At 38.4% G+C, this 16788-nt stretch overlaps 1 protein-coding gene across 1 annotated transcript in view; it reads left to right on the forward strand.

Annotated features, from left to right (window-relative positions):
* Positions 1-16095, forward strand: part of CCDC83 (coiled-coil domain containing 83) — a 17530-nt gene extending 1435 nt beyond the window's left edge. Inside the window, exons 2-10 of the mRNA XM_009323464.1 lie at positions 1591-1675; positions 3638-3806; positions 4400-4567; positions 7318-7409; positions 8581-8649; positions 11121-11242; positions 12281-12366; positions 13872-14056; positions 15910-16095. Coding sequence (XP_009321739.1) covers positions 1591-1675; positions 3638-3806; positions 4400-4567; positions 7318-7409; positions 8581-8649; positions 11121-11242; positions 12281-12366; positions 13872-14056; positions 15910-16095 — 1162 coding nt within the window. The remainder of the gene's footprint in view (positions 1-1590; positions 1676-3637; positions 3807-4399; positions 4568-7317; positions 7410-8580; positions 8650-11120; positions 11243-12280; positions 12367-13871; positions 14057-15909) is intronic.
* Positions 16096-16788: the final 693 nt, after the last annotated feature.

The raw sequence follows: 16788 nt of genomic DNA on the forward strand, positions 1-16788 counted from the left end.
ATGGTTGCTGTTCGTAGTGAGTTTGTTATTTTGCATTTTCAGTACAGTTTTCTGTTTCAGGATTGGTTAGGAACAACAATCCTGTGAATTACTTGCCCTAGTAACAACCTATAGATGACTGACAAAACTGTCATGGTACTGGAGAGGAGTGTTGTTTCTAGATGATTAAATCATCTAGATGAAACCTAGTATACAGAGTTGAGAAAAATAGTATCAAAGGAATCATCAATCTAGCTGTTTTGTAGCTTTAATCTGACGAATACCATAGAAAAATAATCTAAAGAGGAAAGTTCCAACATGTAGCAGACAAAATAGCAAATTCTCCTCTCAAATTTTTGACATTAACAAAGTGATGGATATAGACTGCCACTTCATGGAAAATCTTAAAGTAGCAGAAATTAAGATCAGCATCAGTATTCAAACTACAGAAATGGTTTAAAATGGCAGGTAGTTTAGGAGGTCACACTGTGTGGTCAAGCTGTCACCTCTGTCTAATAAGTGATATATTTTTGCTGTAGCCATCACCACCATACCCCCATATCTCTGTTCTAGTCTCTCTAACTAAAATACTTGTACTTAATGGAAAACTGAGGAATACCTTGGAGCACACTGACACCAGAGGATGCAAATCTAGTAACCTGCAATTTGCATGACTGAATGATCCAAACTTAGCCAGGAAAAAATTGTATTCTTTTAAAACAACTTAATAAAACAGGGAGGGGCAAAAACACCCCAAACCAAAAACTCAAGGAACAATAGCTGTTGAAGCAGTAAAAGATATTGTGATAATTGTAATATTTGCCTCTATTGTGCCGTGTGGTGAATGAATTCTGGGAACAGAGGGAAAGATTACAGAGAATTTTGCAAATAGACATCATTTGCAATCCAGTGTTTCTCATTCTAGAAGAGAGAACACCAGAAAAAAATACTTGTTTTACAGCTGTGGCAAAGAGGATGACAAGTAGTCTATGAAAATTATGAAAGCAGTGAGCTCGTTCTTTGACAAAAATGTATAAACATACTTAGAGGATACTACTTGGGCTGCAGTCCCTATTCCTTTAGCGCTTCTTAAAGGCTAACAAGTTCTTGGTGTACAAATGCAGTTTGTGAAGCTCAACAAACCACATTTTCAGAAGAATTGAATCCCATTTAATTCTCCAGTTTGGGATTCATCTGACCTATATCTGAGTGAGTTGCCTAGGCTTCCTCTACAGTGAGTTGTGAGTAATAAATATTTCTGGAGCACAAATAATCTTGTCCTAAGAGACACCTGTGCAATAGGTCAGCTAAAGCATGTCCAGAAAGAATAAACCAGCTTAATCCTCTCTAATGGTTACAAAGGAACAGTATAATCAGGGAGTCTGTTTCTCAGTAGGAGTATGAGATACAAACTAACATGAAGGTCCAGATGTATATGGGAAATCATTTCTTTACGTGTAGTAAGCAGACAGTGGTATCTACCCAAATGAGTCAAACAATATGATAGGAAAATAAACATTTCGGTAGTATTTACATCTAATCTAGCTTAAATAATATTCCTCTCTCTTCTGATTTTGTGAGAATGTCTCTTTCTTTACCCTTTCTCCACAGAATTGAGACAAAAGAAGCAACAATTGATCGGGTTTTGTTTGATCTGAAACAAGTGGAAAAAAAGAACAAAGAATATCATGAAAGAGTAAGTGACCATGCATCCTTCTCCCAACATATTTTATATGTGGTATTTTAACTCACAGATTCAATTTTATTCTTTTAATCCTAATACTACATTCACTAAAACTAGTCATTGCAGTGAATTTCTTACAGTCAATGAAACTAGAGTTAGTGAGTCACTTTATGTGCTAAAAGTTAAAGTGTTATCTATCTGAATTAAATGTGACATAAATATAACCATGCAAAAAAGGAGCTGCAGGAGTAGAACATTGCAGAATAGGGTACAGCAGTAAGGTAAACTGAGTTCAGTGAAGGTGTTTTCCAATGAGATCCTCAGTAACCACCTAAGGATTTAATCTTGCTCTGCAGCAAACGTAGGACAGCAAGCCCCCTTTCAGCAGGTAACTTTACTGCAGTACATTCAGATGTGCCTTTTTAAACAATCCTGCAAATATTCCTCAATGTTTCAGTGTACAAAGAATAAACGGTATTAACTTCATTTTTGTCAATAGCATTAGCAGATCTAACCAAGTGTTGAGATCTGCTGGCCTTTTTTGATTCACTTCTGAGGTAACGGAATTGTGCAGGTTTCTATGAGAATTTAGTTATTCTTGCAAACTTAGTTACAGTGGAAACTGAGCAAAGAAGAAAGAGCATCACACAATTGCCTAGGTGCAATTTTTAGCATCACTGCTTGATGAAGACTCACTTTCTTGAGGATTAAGGGTTGTGTTGGGTCATTTTTAGAACAAGGTTATGTAACTACTGATCGCACCTGAGTGACACTTTAAAGAACCATATATATGAACTGTATATAAGGAACCGTAATATGGCATCTGATGACTGAGAGCAGTGAACTTTGAAAGTGGATATATATACAGTCACCTAATGAAATGAATTCAGATGGCTCAAAAATCCTTAAGCTGGACCATGTGATTAAACAGTGTTGCAGCCTGCACTTCCTATAGCAGTGAAACATTGAAACACTGCCTCTGTCCTTCCCAGGCCTGAGGCTTGCCCTGCTTTTGTAAGTATCCATCTGTTCTGCTTTCCCTGGTGTTCCTTTCAGCCTTGAAGCCATCCAAGGACGGTGTTTCATTTGTGGCCTTAACTATCAGTGGAAGTGGCATTTGGCTCTTCTCTCTGCAGACGTCTGAAGTCTCTTATGGTTATTCCCCCAATTTGTTGCTAGTTCATGGTCTTTCAAGGACTCCTTCATATTTTAGACTGTACAGGTACTTCAGGGCATGCTTGAAGTGCTATTTTGTTTAATTTACCCATGTTTTGACAGTTCTTTGAGCTCTATTCTTTGTTTCCTGCTTACTGTTTCTGAGTGGTTTAGAGTTAATCCTTCTAGAAGTGAGGAATGCCTGAGACTCTCTACTGCATAGTTACTGTTACAGTTTGGCTGGTATGGTTATTTGCTCCTTTATGGTATCCTTTGGGAGCAAACATACATGATCAGTAATTTCAAATAATTTGAGTGTCACTTGAGGGGGTCATGGCAAGGGGTTATAATCACAGTTGTGGAATCAGTAGGTGTAGCTAATTCCAGCTCTGACAAGACTCTCTACTGTGGTTGTAAGCAAATGACCTGATTGTCTGACGACATTTCTACGTGAAGGTGGTCCATTGTCATGAAGAATGTTGATGTGAAGTAAATAACTCCTACAAATAAATACTGTTGTTAAATTGACCCACAAGGAACTTTTTTCCAAGGCAATGAAGGACTGTTGACATGCTGCACCAAGTACAGCAGTCATTTGTCTCTCATTTCCTTGTAATGGTCTTGAAGTTACTGAGAAACTTGAGACTTGCAAATTTCCGCTCCGTCCTTTTCAAATATGAAGAATAGGTGTTTAGTTTAGTGTTTTTGCAGTGCATCCTGGCACTAGGTCAGATTTTACTTTTCTTCATTACTGACGTTTGTCACTTTGAAAACTAATTTAAAAATGTTTTAATGTTTTCTTCTGTTGTTCTTTCACAGAATGACCTTCTGAAGGAAGAACAGCAGGCACACATCAGGCGCATACTAAGACAAATAGAAGAAGAGGAGAAACAACAAGATGAAAAAGAGGTTGTAACTAGGGATGATGTGGAAAAGTCACTGAAAGCAAAATGGCAGTATGTTAAGGACAAAGAACAACTTCTGAAAGGTATATCGTGAGTTGTGGAAATGTGGTTTGCAGTTTACACAGTTGGGATTGAGTACTTTTTTTTTGCATTTTAAATAGAGATTCAACTTCCTTGTTACATAAAAAGCATAACGCTTTTCCTCCCCAAAATTAAGCTCTCTCAACATGGTATGAGATTGTGGAGGGCTTATAAGTAAATTTGTTCCTTTCAAGCGCTGTATATTACTGTGCAAGTACAGAGGCTTCATTTTTTCTATAAAGTTGAAACTCATGAAAGGCCTATGCACTGGCTCCACTGGAAGATTAAAAAAAAAATTATTGATGGCAGCAAAAATGACCAGTTTTGATTGTTGAAAGTTCTGGCTGCCATCCCTGAGATTCTCAGTGGGAGACGTGTGTCTTTGGTTACAACATTTCAGTGAGAACGTTCTCTCCCCTTGGCACTATGAGAGGCCATCATGTTGTAATGTATTGCAGCGTAGAAGAATCACCCTTCTTTCTCCAATCCCAGTGAAGGGCCTTTATTAAAGAATCTGATGAAGTTGTAAGAATTATGAACTGTCAGTTCGAGAAATTGGTAATGTACTTGTTTTCTGATGTTCTTATTTTAATAGATCTGCACTCCCAAATTGAAGAAACTGGCCAAAGACTTTCAGAAAAGCAGGGTGAGAGGGATTACTGGTTGGAGTACAAAAATGTGGGAAGTAAAACACAGGCCAACAAGATTATGAATCTGGAAAAAGACATCAAGGAAGTCAAAGACGACCTTCACAGGGCTACAGGTCAGTTTACAGCTAGTGTAATGCATGTCTTACAAGCTCTTTCTGTATTACTTCTGGGAATTAATTAGATTATAAATTTAGTTTGATGTCAAATTATAGTAATTTATATCAACTTTTCCAAGACAGTGCACCTAAACTAGGCTGCATAATCCTATAGAATGGAGGAACTCTCTCTCTGTCTCCATGAAAGTCCCTTTATTAAAAAGTTTTATGAAGTTGCAGAAATTATGAACACTTAAAGAAACCAATAACCTTGTCTTCTGATGATTTTCTTGTAAAATAGAGGTAACCCATATTTTAAAAATGTTACTGTGAAGGACAGCGGTTTTCTAAAAATAAGTCTACATGTATTTAGGTCGCCTACACACAGCCTCCCTTAGCAGTCATACTTGAAAGTGTTGACTCCGCTCTTGTTGCTTCTCATCATGCTACAAGCACTTCACATGTTGAAAACTCCTTTGACAGGAAAGCAGCATGAGCTCATTCTTGGAACAGAGTCTTTTGAATTGAGCATACTGGTTTAAATGCAGAACTAGAGGGAGCTGTTTAGCCAGTGGTCTGAACTTTGCCTCCTAGTTGCATAGTCTCGTGTATGAGGTCCTGCGAAATTGCCAGTACAGACATATACAAATACTGGGAACTGTTTCGATAGTGATAGAACAGTGGAATTAAATTGACAGCTTATGTGTTCTGGTGCTGAGTGCTTTACAAAGATTTCTTTACTACTGCATTATTTTAAAATCATTTAAATATTTTGCTGTTACATAACCCATGCTTCTAATGGGAGAAGGATGTCCTGGATTTCTTCCTTTATGTCCCTCTCAGTATGCATGACCATAGCCAAGCAGCTGGTAGTAACAGGCAGTGACACTGCTCTAAGGGTCTCTGTATATTCTGTGCCAACCATTACCAGGCATCAACTACTGTGGAAAAGAGCCAGCTAGCTATCTTTTTGTCTCTTGAAACATATTTTATCACGATTAAGATCTGCACTGTGTTTTCTACATTGCCAGATAGTTTGTCAGATATCCATCTCTGTATTCAGGAGAGATTGATATTTTTCATTATGAATTTTCTGTGTTCTTAATCAATTTAAAATTTTGTTATAGAGTTGCTGAAATATGAAATGAAAAAGAGAATGGGCTTTTATATAGAATGCCAGACTGTGCCAGTAGGAACATTCAGTCTGACCTCCTGCATGTCACAGGGTACAGAGCCAAAAATTTGCGGTTGAACGGAAGTGTATTTATCGAAAGACCATGACAGGGGTACATATAGCAGTTACCCAATTAACATACTGCAAAATGATGCTGCCAGTACTGGATATTAACATACTGTTTTACTCAACTTTCAAAATTGAATTTATAAAGTGGCTGGGGAGTACAGTCTTCTAGCCTACCGGGGGAAAAAAAAACAACTAACAAGCTTCCAGAGTGAAGCAAATTGGGCTTGTTCACTCCTCAAATGTGTAACAGGCTTAGGGAATAAGCACAGGTGAAGAGGTTTTGGTCTCTGTAGGTACCACTGAAGGACTTAATGCTGGCACAGTTCATGTGGTCTGGAGATGACATTTTAAACAAAATTGCTGGAGGGGAGAGGAAGCAAAAGAGAGCCATGCACTTACATAAGGTCTGGGGAAAACAGTGTTGCAGTGAGAGAGTTAGGGAAAATAACCTCCTTAGAAACAGTAAGTATGTCTGAACAGTTCCGCCTTTTCTTCATTCTCCTAGTACAACTCAGGTTGTTTAGCTGTCTGAAAGATGAAAAGATTAATTAATTATAGTATGTAAGTACTTCCATTTCATTCTGTCAAGTCTAGATGGTGGATTGATTAAGGCAGGCCAGCTTCCACAGTGTTAAATTAAGAACTAATGCACCTTTCATACTTGACTGCCTTTGACTCCACAGTGGGTCTGTGACCAGATACTCATTTACAGCCAGATCAGCAATAGGCTGTCTGCAACACAAGTGCAGAGCTAGGCTGAATTTCAAGCCTCTGGAACAAGTATGAAGTGCCTTCCTTCAAAGAAAATTACTACAATCTCATTCATTCCTTCTAAAGGAGAAAATACCTGGCAGCAGTGGGCTATTTAGAATAGCACAAAAACAGCTGAGGGGAAGGATGAAATAATTAAATAGCAGGTGACTAGAACTTGAAACCAAACAAATTCAGTTAGGCACAAGACACACTTTCTAAATAATGACCACAAGTAACAATGAAAACAAATCATTGAGGCAATTGCCACATTCCCCATTTTGTCCTATTGTCAAATTAGAACTCCCTGGAAGGCTTAGGTAAGTCAGAAAATTGATTAGGCTCTGTATAAAAACTGTCTGAAAAAAATGCCAAGTGCACAAGATGATCCAATATGCTGCTATACCTAAAAAATAAGTTTTCTAAGCAAATCTCCCACATGGCTCCAGGAGCTCTGCTATTGATGGAGACAAAATTTAGTGTTAAGATACCAATATTTTAGCAGAGAATTGCTCAGTTTATTAGCTGTTCTAATTGCCAACAGAAATGTGTAAGCCACTTCAGATTTCTAGTTTTGTAGTTAACACTACTGTCCTTTGGGCTTAGGAGGGCAATTTCTATGGAGAAGGATGTTTGAACCCTTTTCTGTGGAGCATCTCTGCATGTGATGCTGGCTGATAAGTTCCAGTTTAGGAACAACATGCCAATTATCTATTTGTTGTCAGGAGAAATTGGTGTCAGATAATGATTTCTGATTTTCTTTTTTGATTTGAAGAATATTATAGAAATGCTTTGAAAGCAGTGAAAGAAGAAAATGACAGGCTGCTTGAGAGGCACATGAAGTTAAGCAAGGAACAGGCCCCTGAGGTATTCCTTCCGCCTTTTTTAAAAGTGCTAACTCCATCATAGTTAGAATTCATGTACTCTGCATTAATAATTATTTTAACTTGAATTAAGACTTGGAACTTTTCTAATAAATTGAGAGTAAAATAAACTGTAAATCTTCTTACTAAACATGGCATTGGTTATTGTTATACACACATGTAATTTTTTTTTACATCAGACTAAAAATGAGTAGATGTGCGGGCATTTTACAAATGAGGTATGGGAAACTGGGGCACCATGCACTGATACGAGTTGTGGAAGAACTTTTGCTGTGACCTTGATTTTGACGTTTGCATAGATTTCAAAAACAATAACACACTAAGAGATTGTCTGCATGGAAATATACATCAATTTGAAGAAAAAAAAGTTGTTTTGTACTTGTAAAGTACAACATTTTTAAAATGCCAAAACAGTACAGTCTACAGTAAAATTTAGCCTTATTGTTATAGAGATTTTTTTTTTGTCATTTCTGCCAGCTCTGATTTGCAAACATGATTTACAGAGTATTTATGGTGACGATTTCTTACACTCACAAAATGCCAGCATACTTCAGTACAAACCACTGGTTGGGCCCATTAGGTGTTTAAATTCCTTGACTTCAGTGCTGGGATTTTCAGTTATGTGAGAACATAATCCAAAGGACTGTGTTTGTGGTGATCTACAGGGTCATCTTCCCACCCAGTTGTTCCTTTCCTTGTACTGACATCAATAATTAAGTTGTAGCCTTGGCTCGTTAGCATAGACCTCTACATGTTTAAGTCACTTGTCATAGATCAGTACTGCCTCATTTGTGATTTTGCTTGGGTTTTTTAATAGCTAAAGGTTTGATATCCTGAAAACAGGAAGATTTGAGCAGTAGTGGGAACATAGCAGAACTTCTTAGGCAAAAAGAAAACGTCCTATTTTAATACGGGAAATTAGAAAATATTGGTAAATTGCTTGACATATAAACTGCACTAGGCAGGATGATGGAGAAGAAACAGCTGGCCTTGTGGACTAAATCTCCTTGTAATCCCTCAGGGGATGCTACAGTCTGTTGTGTGGATGTTTCTTAATTATTTCCTGCTAAACAGCAGACGGTTCTTCTTTATAGTGTGCAGCACGGTCAAAGTCCTGCTTTCAGATGAGATGATCTTAAATTGTGTTTTCTCAGAATGCTGTAAGATACTTAGACAAAAAGAGTCGCAGAGAAATTGAAGAGAATGAATGGCTAAAAGAAGAGGTAAGAGCATCACTTGTGTACAGTTTATCATGGCAGTTCAGGTTTGAAATACAATGGCCTACAGTCATAACTGTTTCCAGTGATGGGCCCCTGAAGACTTTCCTAGGAAAAGGAGAGCAATTGTCCTGTAATTACTCTGTAATCCTGACTAGCAAACAGTGTATGTGGTGAATAAGGGTAAAAGGTGAACATCTGCTTTCACAAATGAAGGACCCATTTTCCTGCCCAAGCAGTTATATGAAGGACTACAATGTTCCATACAATTAAGTATTTATATCTACTGAGATTGGGATACTATACAGTGTAAAGGCTCAACCGTGTAAGTGTCTGATGAGTGTTTTTTTGAATTGCATTAAAGTTCTAGTGCTGCCGTATTGAAAGAAAATGGATATGGATGTTGGAAACATTTTTGGAGAAAGGGCTTGAGACAGTTTTAAATGGGAGATTAATAAAGAAACCCTGGAGATTAGTACACTGAAGAGAGGAAAATAAAAATCGTACATAGTTGTAATTGATTACTTGATAGCTTTTATACTGTCCTTTAATGGCAATTTAGAGCTATATGTTAGACAGGTGTAACTTTTCTTGTCAAGGAAAGTCTTTTTTGTAAGCCAAATTTAGAAAACTGATTTTTCTGTGGTGAAAATTTGATAGTGTTTGTTCCAATCAGTACAGATTCTTTGTTGTGATCAAATCTAAGCAAGAGATTGGAGGGAGGAAATACCCTTCCCCACCTTTACAACCTCACAGCTTAGAATTGAGCAAAATGTTTCTGGGAATTAATAAATGAATTTATTATTTTTCAGTGCCACATCAACAAACCTGGCAGAGTTTTCTCCCTTTTACTTACTAGTTGAAGATACTTGCCAGTATGCAGGGATACGACTTTCCTTCTTCCCTTTAATGAGCTCTGAGCCTACATCTTTTAACTTTCCAAGGAGGGTGTACAAACCACAGGTTCTGAGGCAATGAGGTAGGGGTCAATAGGAGAGAATCAATGTTTTAATCTGTATAAACAGACAGGAGCCCGAATCTATGCATCCTACCAGTGAATGAGTAGGAATTCCCTTCCCATCTCCCAGTCTCACTGAACGCTTACAAATTTTACACACATTAGGCAGTCTCAACAAGGGAGATCCACTTTGGAGTACTCTTATGTCCTGACAGGCCCTCACCTCAGAGTTGAGGGATTTGGGTTTCTTTCCTCTCAACTAGAGGTTTCCTATGTTATGAATTAGTTTCCTATGTTACTAGTTTCCGATGTTATGAATTAGTGCTTTGAATTATTGTGGAAAATAAAACTATTATCACTAACTTCTCCAGTCCTCTGAATTCACACATTCATTTTCTCTGCTTTTCCTATACAGATGAAATATTTTCTTGCAGGCTAATGTTTATATGTAGCTGACAGACTCTTCCAGTATTTTCTTTTGGGGAGATAAACCAAAAATTTCAGTTTTGTCCTGGTTCAAAATTTATAATTTTTCCAGCTTGGCCACTGAACTGAAAAATGACTTACCAAAACAGCTCTAAACTAGTTACCTCCAAATCTGAACAGATTTTTCCTGGGTACTGTGTCACACCAAGATGGTGCAAAGCTGCATCACCTCATCGTGCCAAGCCACATCCTGTTACTGGTTAATGACCTGTCATTTTCACCTTTTTTAATCCCTGGGAGAAATGGGAACTAGTTTTTAACTGCAAATTTGGATGATTATAGCGGGCTAATTTGGCTTTGGTGAGAACAGATGCATTCAGATGACCAGGTTTTGGTACTGCTTTTAAACATACGCGTATGGCTAAGATTTCTGGGAAGGTATTCCTCCCATAGTACATTCCACTTCCCAGTGAAGGGGGAAAGAACTTGTTTGTACTTCAGGAAAAGTGAGAGGAATTGTAGGAGATGAATAACTGGTATCCTTTAGTTAATATAAGTTCGTGGCAATAATGGGTGATTACCAGTCCAAAAGAAAGTAGAGCCTGGGGTTTAGCCAATGTCGTGGCTAACTTGGACTGAAAGCTTCGCTAATTCTGGGTAAGAAGGTTTTGTGTATAGGCAGGAATTAGAAAAGCAACACTTACTGAGCAAGAGCCTGAATTTAACTCTACAAAGGTTTTTCTCTCTCAAAGCTCTGATGTGAAAGCAAAAAAGAAAAATCCAGAGCTTCTGTCCACCAGACCTGTTTGGCTACATGAGAAGGTTCTGCTATCAGGGTTGCATAGCCCAAATGTGTGGCTGTGATTGATAGAGGTGTGCCAATAAAGGGTTCTAACAGAGGTGTGGAAGAACCAGAAAGGCCTTCCCTTTGCCTGAAAATGTGGCACTGTTTCTCCACCAAATGTGCAGTCTTGCTGATACAGCTGCATTCTTTCTAGCTATGTGCTATTAAGATAGTTACTATGAAAGCTTCCCAAAATGGGTATAGTCTTTCTAAGATGATCCTTTTTTTTTTCCCCCTAATTGTCAAAAGGTTAAGATATACCAAAAGGAAGTAAGCGATTTGAAAGCCTCTATTCAGCTCCTGGAAGAAGAAAATATCGGTTTAGTGACAAAACTGATTGATAGCAGACTTCAGAATCTGAGAGTACCCAGGTAAAATGATGCCTTTACAGACTCAAAAGTGATTAATTTTTTTAAAAGATAATGCTGCCTTCTGCCTCTAGATCTATTTGTGCTCTCCCACAACAAAGCCAAGGTAGTTTCCTAGTTCAGGGGAGGCAGGATTTGACTGAGTATGTGTAGGATTTGTATCTTTGAAGGATGGCAGCGACATTGTAACCTCCTAAATATCAAAATTCAGGGAAGAAAATGGGTTCTTTAATAATCTATTAAGACCTAGTGATGCTTACTTTCTTTTAGTGGGGATACCATTGGGGCTTGGAAATAGTTTCTTTCTGTTGTAATTGTCTCAGACCCAGCTTTTCAGACTAAGTGCTGAGTAACAGATTTTTCCTTTAGTGTTGGCAAAATGTTTAAGAATGTGAAGATTAATATGCAAATATATGGGGTTTTGCAATCTCAAGCAAAACAGGTAACCTGGTACTGAGTAAGGGAGAGGCCTTGGGATAGGTCTGTCTGTAGAGGTGTCTGTAGTATTAGTTTCTTTTGTATTGAAATTATTTAACTTGTTCCCTGGAGAAAGATTAGTTTAGCTGCAAAATGTCAACACTAATGGTATCAAAAGCACAATGTAACGATGGGAATGATCCATCTTCATTTTCCAGTCCCAGCTCAGTGATTTTAGCCATGTTGCATAAAAAAGTTCCAAGTCTTAAGAAGTGAACATTTTTCTCTTCTCTCCAAACTCTGGACTGCTTTTAAGTGAGAGCTGCCAGCTGTGGTTTGAATCTTGGCCTGACTGGAGACTATAACATTTGTTTTCTTTTAGTCTCATGGACATAATTGAACTTAGGCACAAAGAATAAAAAACAGCACGGTATTAGCCACTAAGCTACCTGGCTGCCTCCATTGCATTTTTAAAACATTGCGCTATTCTGCATTTGTGGTTAAGCAGCAAATGGCTTTCAGAAAGGGTGCCCTCCCACCCACCCCAAAAGATTGCACAGGACAATATATAGAGACAATTCAGGCCTCTAATATGAGTTTCACTTTATTTTTTTAATTTCATAGGCATTTGTTTCTTATCCCGGCAGCTGGCTTGCAAGATGAATTTCCTACGCATGAAATGAAAGAAGTAGAGTATAAAGAGTATGCAGGTAATGCACATGCCAGCAGCTTATAAGAACTGATAGGTCACTGAACATTTAAATACTTTTTATTTCTGAAGTTTTTTATCAAACTGCCTGTCTTACATGGTAAACACTTTATTTCCCACTTCATTGCAGCCACCACAGCAATGATAGACTGTAGTTAGTGTTAAGAAGACAAAACCACAATCTGCCTGTAATACAGTTTTAAAATTGAAATTGGTGTTTAGAGCGTTGAATGTAATTACTCATACAGAGCTAGCCTGGAACGTGGTTAATAGGATTGGCCATCTTTTATGAAGATACAATTCATATCTTAATCAGTTCTTTACTGACCCGTATCATCATAACTTCATTATATCTTGTCCCTGAGAGGACACTCTTGAACTCTACGCTGGCTTTCACTTCAAGTCTACGTGCACTTTACCATCATTCAGCTCCTAGAGATACACCGGAGTTAAATTATAAATAAATCCCTAGTAAGAGGAGATGAAGCTGCATGGAGCTCAGCCTGAACTGAAAATCTTGGTAAGCAGTACTGAAGTTTGGGCTGAATCTCCGTCTATTTTGGTAGGTGTACCCAGGAAAAGGATACACCATTAGGCAAGAAGGACTGTATGAGTGTGCTTATCCATTCAGGGTGGTTTGTGTGGATTCCTTAGTATCACATGTTTTATTTACTCACTTTGTGTGAGTAGAAGAAAGAGGAAAAAAAGGATAAATTTAAATCGAAGAGGTAAGTTCCAAAAATTGAAGCCATACACTTAAAAATACATGAACGAGTCTGTTGAAGTTCTGATCAGTTCCAGCCATAGGTGGGCTTTTCTGGAACCATCAGGCACCAGCAAACATGTTGACTAAGACTTCTGAATTAGATATATGTTTACTTTGAACGGTTCAGCTCTATTACCTTTGCTAGACCTTTACAATAGTTACTGGGAGGAGTAGGTTTTGTTCCAATAAGCTGGGGTCAAGTCACTGTCCTGGGCAAGCGTATAACTTGGTAGTCCATGTCCAGAATGGTCTATCATCCTAAGAATTAGTCAACTGCAAATGTGAGCTTTTCAGGGGAGTTAGCTAGTAGACTAGCTGTGTTTCAGGAACTTGTATATATGTACACATAGGGAGACATCCAAAGATACAGCAAAAGTTTATACTTTTTTTTGTGCCTTTCCTATTTTCTTAACTATTCAGGGCTATATAGGATTTAAGTTGAACTGATAAAAGCTCATTTTTTTCCCCTGCCCTGTCCCATAGACCCATTACTTCGAACTTCCGATCAATTTCAGTCCCTGATCTTGATCAGAAATTGTGAACAGAAAGAAACAGAAAAATCAGTGAGCAAAATCAACATTTGGCTTGGATTGCCAATTAAAAATCCTACCAAGCTGTTCTTTACATCGCACTGGCCAAGCCACATTGAAGATTGCAGGCAATGCTCATACCAAGTACTAATTCTGATCTTCATAAAGCTTAGCAATTACATACACATCATTGTTCTTCTCTTTAAAAAGCAAAGACAGATGGAGATGAAAGCCTCAGAAGTGCCACAGTCCCCTGTCAGAAAAAAAATGCCTTTCCAAAGATTCAGTCTAAAACAGAGAATAAGAAGCCTCAAGACAGTGATGAGGAGCTGTGGGAAAAGTCATTCACTCCAACTCTTGACGGCTTGTTGTATGAAGATGAAAGAGATTTCCAGGTATGACTTAAGGTAATCGGATCTTTCACTGACACAAACACATTTCAGTATGGAGCATGAGCTACTGCCAGGAGCATTCTATTCCCAGTGGCGTTATGGCAGAAAAAACTCCAATGACTTTTACCTAGCGTACAATTCAGATGCTTAATCATAGGCATCTGGTGCTATTTGAGATGGTTAGGATGCTCCCTGTCCTTCGGATGCTGGGCCAAAAGAACATAGGTTCTGTGTCATACAGGCCAGCCTCACGTGGATGTTTTGGATGCCTTAGGGCATTTCCGATAGCACAGGACACATCATTTTGGCAACTGAATGGTGTCCTAGAAATCAGCATATGTGAGTGTCAAATTCCCCCTAGAAAGAATTCTGAATGTCACCTAGTGACAGTTTTCTATGATATTGCACAGACTCATTTGCTTGGATGCTGGTCCTTTAGAATTTACGTTGTATAGTAGTATTAAAGGATCAACAAGGAATTTATTCCTTCAACAGAAAGCCAGGACGAAGGTGTTCCTGGGTGCAAAACACAAGGGTTGAGAAAATATAAAGTTACGGGTTATATGTAAATAGCCAGAGTTTGCGTAGTTCTCGAAAGAGGTGGTGGGACCTGCTTCAGGAGATCCTCGATCCTAGGTTGCAAAAAGATGTTTCCTGGGTGCCTTTTATACTACACTCTTGAGTTACGAAAACTTGAATACATTTCTAAAGAACTAATTACTCTCAGAAAATATATTACATCATCGATTTCTACTGCAAATTAAAGATGATATAGACGTGGTGCAGACTGCAGGGCTTGCTGTGTAAAGATACTTCTCCATAATGTTTCTTTACTCTTGAATATTCTATTCAAACTTCCTCAATAATGAGTTTTAAAAACAATAACACCCCCCCACACACACCCAACAACAACTCTTTTTCTAGAAATTTGGCATTAGTTTGATTAATACCCTGCAACTTGTGTCCAGATAAATCATCCTGTTGCCTTGATCAGACGCTAACTTAAGGAGTGGCTCTGTCCTGAAGAGTCATTACAGAGAAAAGCTGAACGTTTAACAAAAAAAAAAATCTGTCCAGGTGTTACCTTGCAGTTGTTGCCTTGGGAGAGGACTGTTAGCTTTACTTCTTTCTTCCTGCTGTGAGCACTGCCGAGCCCACCCCACTGAGGGCCATAGGTGCTGCTGACATTCTTGTACTTCCTAATAACGAAGGTATAATTGCAAAGAGTGGAGTTGCATTAGCAACTATTACAAAAGCATTTATTAAATAGAGGCGATTCAAGAGCTTGCACTGTAGGGTTCCTTCTTCCCTCTCCCTGGCCTTGGCTGTATGGTCCTGCTTCTGCCCTTAGGGAACCTGTACTGCACATCGGCCTTTTCTGTAGCTGATTCACACACTAACCCAGCAGAAAAGCTTGCCTTTTTTTCTCCTCCTGAATTAGTTTTCTGTTGGGTTAGTCAACCGAATTGACTCAGAGGTTTGGAGAAGACCAGAGCCAGCACAGACGTGGTGGAAGCACATGGCTGGACTTGGACCTCTCTCCGTTGGCAGTAGCGAGCTGTTGGATTAGTTTAATTCTTTTCACAGAACTGAACTTGGGAGCGGAATTTGGTTTGCAGAGAAAGTGTCATTGGTGAAAACACACAGGAAGAGAAGAGAAGAGGGCAGCAGGGCTGCAGCCTCCTAAGATAAGCTGGCTTGTAAACCAAGCCCGTTAACACTGACATTACCAAACATAGCAACCCCAGGGCAGCATCTTTACAGTTGCTTTTAAAAGGAAAGTTGCTGTTTGTTTTTTTTTAAGGACGGCTGGTTTTCTATGTAATTGTGGAAGAATAATATTCTTTCTTCTTAAGGAATACTTAAGACTGGGTCCCCTGGAGACAAAGCTAATGTGTGTGGTTGGAAGAGCTGTGCCTATTCATAAAGAACCAGGAGAAATGCCAGGCAGGAGCCACAGAGAAGATGGCGTTATTGGTAAATCAGACGGGCACATCACAGCTCAGATGATCAAGGCCTTATCTAAAGAAAAGGTTGGTTAAAAATAGACAAGCTGCGCTGTTAACATAAAAATGTAACATTTTCAGTTCATTAAATATTTGCTTTGTTCTTCAGGGATTGTGGCACTGGGTTTTGTGGAAACTATTTTTGAGTGCCCAAATCATGATTTACACATATAAGTTTAATGAGAGGTCTGTCTGTGTGCAGATGGCTAATTGAAAGGTTGCTTTCCTTACCACTGTGCACTTCTTGGGCTTCTCAATCCAAGTAGCTGCACATATATCTAACAAAGGATCTGAGTTAATATTTAGTTTCTGTGGTCCTCACTTGCAAGCTGTCAAATGTGGAATTCCCTCTTGATCAGATATGGAATGGGTAAAGGCAGGCTGCCATAAAATGTAGACCTGTTACAAAATACTTAATACCCTGCTAAAGCAGAATCTAATTTATCCAAGCATAATTCAACTATTGCTAGAAATTGAATGTTTGAATGCATTTTATCTGTCTCCATAAAACCCCTACTTAAATATATTGAAAAAAACAGAAATTAATTGGGGGAAAAAAAACCCAGAGCATCATCAGTCTAAAATATATTTTTTTTTTTTTTAGAATTGGCCAAATACATTGTGTAACCCTGTATCTTTGGTTTGTGGCTAGTCTCTGTGAACATATATCTATCTTAGTGCATTGATTCAGTGGGGTTCTTTTCCACTCTCATTGCACATCCTGGACAC

The sequence above is a fragment of the Pygoscelis adeliae genome, unplaced genomic scaffold (genome assembly GCF_000699105.1).
Source record: "Pygoscelis adeliae isolate BGI_AS28 unplaced genomic scaffold, ASM69910v1 Scaffold84, whole genome shotgun sequence".
Lineage (NCBI taxonomy): Eukaryota > Metazoa > Chordata > Aves > Sphenisciformes > Spheniscidae > Pygoscelis > Pygoscelis adeliae.